The 7,065-nt window shown below is 33.9% G+C and overlaps 1 protein-coding gene across 1 annotated transcript; it reads right to left on the bottom strand.

Moving 5' to 3' along the window:
* Positions 1-206: 206 nt before the first annotated feature.
* On the bottom strand, positions 207-2,562 carry LOC131046216 (transcription factor MYB56). Its single transcript, XM_057979903.2, has 3 exons — positions 1,897-2,562; positions 1,299-1,739; positions 207-974 (listed from the first exon to the last, which is right to left on the bottom strand). Exons 1-3 carry the CDS (start codon positions 2,171-2,173, stop codon positions 553-555), a joined length of 1,140 nt encoding a protein of 379 aa, XP_057835886.1. The 5' UTR covers positions 2,174-2,562; the 3' UTR covers positions 207-552.
* Between the last annotated feature and the right edge of the window lie 4,503 nt (positions 2,563-7,065).

The following is a 7,065-nucleotide window of genomic DNA, read 5'->3' on the forward strand; positions in this document are numbered from 1 at the left end:
ATAAAAGGTAAAAGATTAAAACCCAGTTGATTACCTACTACTCTAAAAAGGAAGAAGAACCATGGACGTTTTTCTAACATGATCTAGGTACTGGCCCTACTGAGCTATTGATTTCTGTGAGCTATGAGTTAAAGCAAGCTCTGTCAGACATGTTATCAGAGGAGAAAAAGATATGATATATTCAGTACAAGTGCATTTGAAGATTGCCTGATGAAATTGTGTTTGGTGTTTCCATAACTGCATCTTTCCATTATTATTAACAACAATATACAGCTGTAATGGAGTCTTCTCATATCACTAGCTGATGGAAAAACTCTGGAGATAATGATGATGTGCTTCTTGCAGCTGCTTTGATGCAGGAGGAATAATTATTAATTTTTCTCAGTTATGTGTTCTGCACATCACTTCAAATTATCCTTCTGCAATGGCAATGGCACTGGACATAAATCAAATGCAGCTGCAGTCCTCACAGAGAATTAAAATAAATAAATGGGCCCATGCAACAATCCTTAACATTAAAAAGTAAGTTAATGAGCCTAATATGATATGATCTCATGTAGTTCCCAGTCCCAGAAAATCAATGAAACCAGCATTGGCATTTCTGAACTCATTCTCCTCCTCTTCTTCCTCTTCAGAAACCAAAGATCTAGGTGCCATGAACTTGTAGTTACTCCCTATGGTAGTTGATGAGTTATCAACATTAGGTGCCTCCGCAGCAGTTAGCTCAGAATTGCTAGAATCTGAGCAACCATACTGCAAATCCTGGTGCTTCTGACTATTGTTATTGTTATCAAGTATGCTAAACTGGGCACTATCCACACATGAGAATGGTCTCTTGGCACTATGCTGCAAGAAGCTTACTGGAGCACAAGAATCTGTGGTCACCTGGCTAAGAGAAGATGATTCTCCTGCTTCCATCTGTGAGGCCAAGGCATGATAATTATCCAAATTGCAGCCTACCATCTTGTTGCCACCTGAACCATCACCAAGACCACCGCATCCATTACAATTTCAAACAAAAATGAAGCAAAAGCTACCAAATAACCCAGAAGCAAAATTTGATACCTAAACTCAAACCCTAAAGGCAACCTAAGGCATGTTTCTAGGTTCTAAAACATCAAAACTGAAACAGATCCCATCTACGTTCACGTTGAAGAAATTTACACCTGCGCAAGGCGTATTTTGAATTTTTTTTCTAAGACTCTTGACATCCACCACTCCACAACCCTCCCCCCCCCAAAAAAATTGTTCAGACAAAAAAAACCAGAAAAAATTAAAGAGATTTTTCAAAGACTTACCCTCAAAGAAACTCCTTGGTTGAACTGCATCATACATGGTGGCACTAATTTTCTGCTGGTAAGTTGAATAACTCTTACACCTTTCATCATCATTATCAACCCTAGAAGCTACACCCACATGATACCTCTCCTTGTTATTATTACTGAAACCAAGAATATCCTCAGAAAAACAGTTAGTTCTCTGTCTTGATCTCTGCACTTGGCCGGGCTTCCTTTTCCCATAAGCATTAGACTGCTCTCTATACTTCCTGGCCATAATAACATGCCAGTGATTCTTAACAGAGTTATCAGTTCTTCCAGGAAATAGGTGAGCAATCAAAGCCCATTTATTACCATAAAATCGATGGGCTGCAAGCAATTTGTCCTCCTCTTCTTCACTAAAGGGCCTTCTGTTTATTCTTGGGTCCAGCTGATTAAACCACCTAAGCCTGCAGCTCTTTCCTGCATAACCCAAAAACAAGGATTCACTAATACCATCATGGCTCTAACAGTTTTGCATATAGGTTCTGTCCATATTTTCCTAACACCATCACATCAATCCCAGAAAAAAGCCTACAGAATCAATCCCTAAGAAGCTAGAAAATATAAAACAACAGACCTGATCTCCCTTGAAGTTTTTCTGCAATGATGTTCCAGTTCTGGGGGCCATGCTGTGTCACCAATTCCTTAAGCTTGGCATCTTCTGCAGGCCTCCAGTGGCCTCTGGCACACAGCCTAGACTGCAGTTGCACCCCATCTACACAATTCTCCACTACTTCTTCTTCCTCTTCTTCTAACTCATTTGAATCCATCAGGTTCAGTTCGATGATGTTGTTATCACCATCATGACTGGTGGCCTTCTTGCTGCTGCTGCTGCTTTCCAAGGAGAACTGCATTTGTATTTTCAGTCTACCCAGGTATTGATATTCCTACAATTTGTTTTCTACCTAAAAAAAATCATTCACCGAGATTTTCCTAGTTTGAGCTGAAGCTCCAGATGAACCCTTCCCTAGTTTGAGCTGAAGCTCCAGATGAACCCAACTCCTGTAGTATTGTATTTGGAACATAATTTTTAACCTTGACCTACATGGCTCTGTAGAATACCAATACTGTACTGTATTATCTTGCCCGTCAATAAATAAAAATGCAAGAAGGAACTGTTCATACAAGGTTTTCCACCCTTCCCAAACTATTCCTTCCCCTCTTTAATCATGATATGCTAAAAAAAAACTTTTCCAAAGAAAATTGTGCAATTACCCAAGAAAAGTAATTACAAGCTTTTATAAGCAATTACCTATTTTCTAGATTTTTGTTTTTATGATACAGATAAGAACAATGGTGTCTCTGTAGAGTTACGCCTCTCGAAATAATAAATTATTCTGTAGAGTTACGCCTCTCGAAATAATAAATTATTATGATGCGGATAAAAACGATGGTGTCCCTATAGAATTACGCCTCTTGATGTAACAAGTTATTGTGACACATATTAGAATGATGATTTCACTGTAGAGTTATACCAAGATTATGACACATATTAGAACAATGGTTTCACTGTAGAGTTATGCCTATTGACATAACAAGTCATTATGAATACATATTTCTGTAATTGGAAATGTAATCAACATCAATTACAGGAGACCGATAAATGGAATTTCCTTTCCTCATTTCCCTGTGAATAACAACTACTGCTAATGATAGTTCAATTGCCAAGCTCCTTCCATGATAGAGACCTCATTTTAATAAGGGCATTTTGTCTAATGTGGGTGTGGATAAGAGCCACCTTATAATGAATTAGTTCTCAATTGCCACACGCTCAACACATGTTCACTAAAATTAATAAACTACATTGTATTATTGCAGAGACTAACTTCACTTCATTATTGAAAAGACAAAGGAAACAAGATGCACGTTAGGCTATACTTTACATAAATTACATAGAAATATGAGTTCCTCTGCACCATTGTTGTGGGGGCCATGCTAGATTATAGGCAGGGGACCAGAAGAGACTTGGATTTGGTAGCAACATTCATATCCTTGGAATCAATTCTTAAGAAGAAAAAGAAAGAAAAAAGAGAATCATCTTCTTTCAATAAGAGTGAAAGTCTTTGACAAGGAATGGATGAATTGACAAGGCAACCACCAACTTTGTTATTCAAACCAGTGTTGTGGAATGTGTTGCATCTCTTTGGGGTTTTCATCTGACTCCACCTGAGAATAATGGGTAAAATGCCTCACTTTTTACAAGGTGGGCCCAAGCATAAAACTAAACGTGTCTGAATGAAGGAGTGGGATTGAAAAGACCAGTGGACCCCAGTGAGATAAAGGAAAATCACTTGGGCAACCGACATACCTTTCTCTAAACTTGACTGGTTATTATTGTTTAGTTTGTGTCTGGCCCCACAAAGCATAGGTATTAATTGAAAAACTATTGTGATTTTGTATATATCAGATGACCAATTATATTAATTATTTGAATGTTAATCTGCATTTAATATGTCATTAGTGTTTGTTATAACTGGTTTGAAATTCTTTTTGTCATTTGAGTTCCAAACTTGGATGTACTTGAAAGTAGAATGGGACCATCATAATGATATTCTAAATGTTAGTTTTAAAAGTTTAAGGTTTGATGGTTTATTTTATTGGAGGGTAATAGGGGAAGCATATCATAGTTGTTATAGATAATTTTGTGCACTAAGAACTTAAATAGTATATTGGATTTTGACGATTTTTTGTTGTTGTCTTTGTATGAACTTAACTGTTTATAGTCATTGTTCTGGGTTCTGGGTAGTAATGATGCACACCGTGGGATTTGTTATGCGCACAAGGGTCAAAAGTATATATTGCAAAGTATTGCCCAATACCTACTTAAAGATGCCCCAATAATCATGCACTTAAAAATTCCCAATACTTATGCACAAATGGTCTAGTAGTCATGCGCAAATGGACCAACTTCGGTCCAAAAATGCTAAAAAGTGAGAGGCTATTGGTAGATGTGAAAATTATGAATGGGCTTTTAATTCTAGTTTTTTGGGTTTCTTTAAAGTCAACAATTAGGGGGGTTGGGTGCACAAAGAGTGAATGGTTATTGGAACTATAATAACTACTAGTGCTCTTCCCCTACTGTTGAAATAACAATTAGTTTGTAAATGTTGTAGGGGAGAGAACCCAGTAGTTGTGCACCCTAGCTTCGCGCTTCTCAAAATCTTACGTGGAAATTTCAAATCACTCCGATTTTTTTACAGCAGCTTACTTGGCAAGTCCCTTGCTTATAACTAAGGTTTCATGGTCACATCATCAAATATGATGCCACATCAGCATGTTTTTTGCCAAGGTGTCCAAAACAACCCAAAAAAAAAGTGAGACCAATAGGTGTGCAAAAGAGCTCCAATACTTGTGCAGCTGATGTGGCATCACATGATTGGTTACTTTTCACAACAAATGGTATATTTCATTCAATTATTGGTACTTATCATACAACTATTGGTGCAATGTTGTACAAAAGTTGGACATTACATCAACAAGTATGGGGGTATTAAATCAACAACTTCTATCACAAGAATTGGAACGCGCTCAGCTACTGGGTCCTTTCCCCTAGTTAATGATGTGAGATTTCCACAATCTATTATGTTAACTTTGTTGTTTCTAGATTCGATTGAGTGAGATTTTTTTGCATCAATGTTTCAATCACATTTTGTGATGAGAGAGTGCATAAGGCGAAAGAAAAATGCTATAGTTTATGTGGATTGGGTTTATAATATTATTGTATCTTAATTTTATGTTATATTCTAGAGATTTAGTTTTGATTTTTAGGCATAGATATTTGTGAATATTGACTTAATTTAGATTATTTCTATATTTATGAATTTGAGTTTAAATTTTTATAATTCGAATTCGAAATCAAAATAAAACTTGTCAACAAACTTCTCCTAGCTATTGTAAGTCATCTTGGCACACATTTATTGACTCTATGTAGTCTATTTGCGACATCATTATAAGTATTATTGTTCATTTGTTTGTTATCTTCAATCTTCTACTCAAAATCTTCTAACTAGCCTCTAAAAGATCAAACTTGATCCTGCAATTCATCAGATTTTTTAAGATGTATGTAAACATAGTAGATTTGTTAAATTAGATTTAAAGGATATACACAAAAATGTGCAAGAATTAATCAAAAAAAATTAACTATATCCTTTTCACAAATACAAATTCTATTCCACAAACTAACTAAATCAATTAGATGCTCACTAAATACAATTTCACATTTACATATATAAAATATGATTTAAATTATATTTAAATTAATTATATCATTTAATTAGTCTAAAGACTAAATATCTTATAGCATGAATTTATTCCACTTTGGCATAAAGTGAAGGTTTATCCTTTATCACATGATATCATGGTTAGCTAGTGATATAATGGATTTTTAATGTGAAGGATTTGGACACTTATTACATGTGACTTACCTCTACAAAAGGGTTTTATTTCTCAAACGGTTTTTAAAATCTATTGTTCAAACTTTGAAATATCTAAGGGCATTGTTATGTAGTAGAGATTGATTAATTTTAATTCAATTGAAAAAAGTTTTATCTTTATGAGTGAGTAAGGTTTGGGCTTCCTATTAAACAAGATATGATTTCTAACAAGGTTTGTACAAGAATTGAAATGCAAGATAATAATTGACTTTTATTAAATCAAGTTGATAAAACGATCATAAAATAATTATGAAAATTTATTGCAAAAATAAAACACTAAAATGTACAATACATTGTAGTACATTTTAAATATGTATTTAATATTCACTTTATAAATCAAGTAGTTGAGGTTTTATTTGAGTAAAGAATAGCTTAAAATTATTGATTTGTGATTGTACCACCTAGTCTAGTCTAGTCTATATCTAGATATTCTATAAATGAATACTAAGACATTTTCTATCATTGTTAGATGAGTTATTTTCTATAAATGGTTGTTAGCATATTCTTTAAGACTTGAACTACTTTATATTATTATTAAAATTGTGTGTTTACATGAATTGTTGAAATAATCAGTTTTATTTATTTAAATATTAGAAATTAATTTTTTACATTTTTCATTTAATTATTTTTTAAACTATATTATAATATTATAAATTATAGGAATTTATTTTTTAAATATTTAAATATTAAAAATTATTTCGATAATAATAAATAAATAATATTTATTTATACACACTTATAACTGTAATACTAACATTTAATCACTTATTCTTTTGATCATTCTTTAAAGTAAATAAAAAAAAATTCTTATTTTGCCAAATCAAATTGTAATGGTGAAAAATTAGGATTTCGCCATAGAATATAGTAAAACCATTATTTTTTGCATATAGGACCATTACATTAAGGAGGAGAGGAACCTAATAGATTAGCCTCTTTAGGGTTAAGATTCTGATTAGATTCTTGGTTCCTATTATAGGAATTTATCCTACTTAGATTGAAATGAATCGTTGAAGATTTTGAAATTAGGGTAAAAGGGTGAATATTGAAGAGGTTGGGCATAAACAGTGAGCTACAATTGTCGCATAGAGCCACAAACCTGGATCTGAGAAAAGTAATATAATTCGGATCTACTCTTCAAAATTCAGCCTAAATTGTCAGGACCATGGTGGTGGTCGCCATGGTCCTCTGAACTTTCTACTGTAAAAAAGGGAACCTGTTCGTCTTTGTAAATACTATCTCCCAAACACAACTTTGTACATGTTCCTACACACAATGAACAAGGGAAATGGTTGGGAATAGGGGTTTGCCTAAGT

Source organism: Cryptomeria japonica, chromosome 2, assembly GCF_030272615.1.
Source record: "Cryptomeria japonica chromosome 2, Sugi_1.0, whole genome shotgun sequence".
NCBI classification, from domain to species: Eukaryota; Viridiplantae; Streptophyta; class Pinopsida; order Cupressales; family Cupressaceae; genus Cryptomeria; species Cryptomeria japonica.

What these genes read in the sequence shown, in the direction of transcription:
- LOC131046216 (XM_057979903.2), bottom strand. Translation starts at nt 2,173, where the DNA reads ATGCAGTTCTCCTTGGAAAGCAGCAGCAGCAGCAAGAAGGCCACCAGT. An exon ending in AAAACTTCAAGGGAGATCAG is followed by an intron (nt 1,740 to 1,896) that starts GTCTGTTGTTTT and finishes TGGGTTATGCAG; the next exon opens with GAAAGAGCTGCAGGCTTAGG. An exon ending in ACCAAGGAGTTTCTTTGAGG is followed by an intron (nt 975 to 1,298) that starts GTAAGTCTTTGA and finishes GTGATGGTTCAG; the next exon opens with GTGGCAACAAGATGGTAGGC.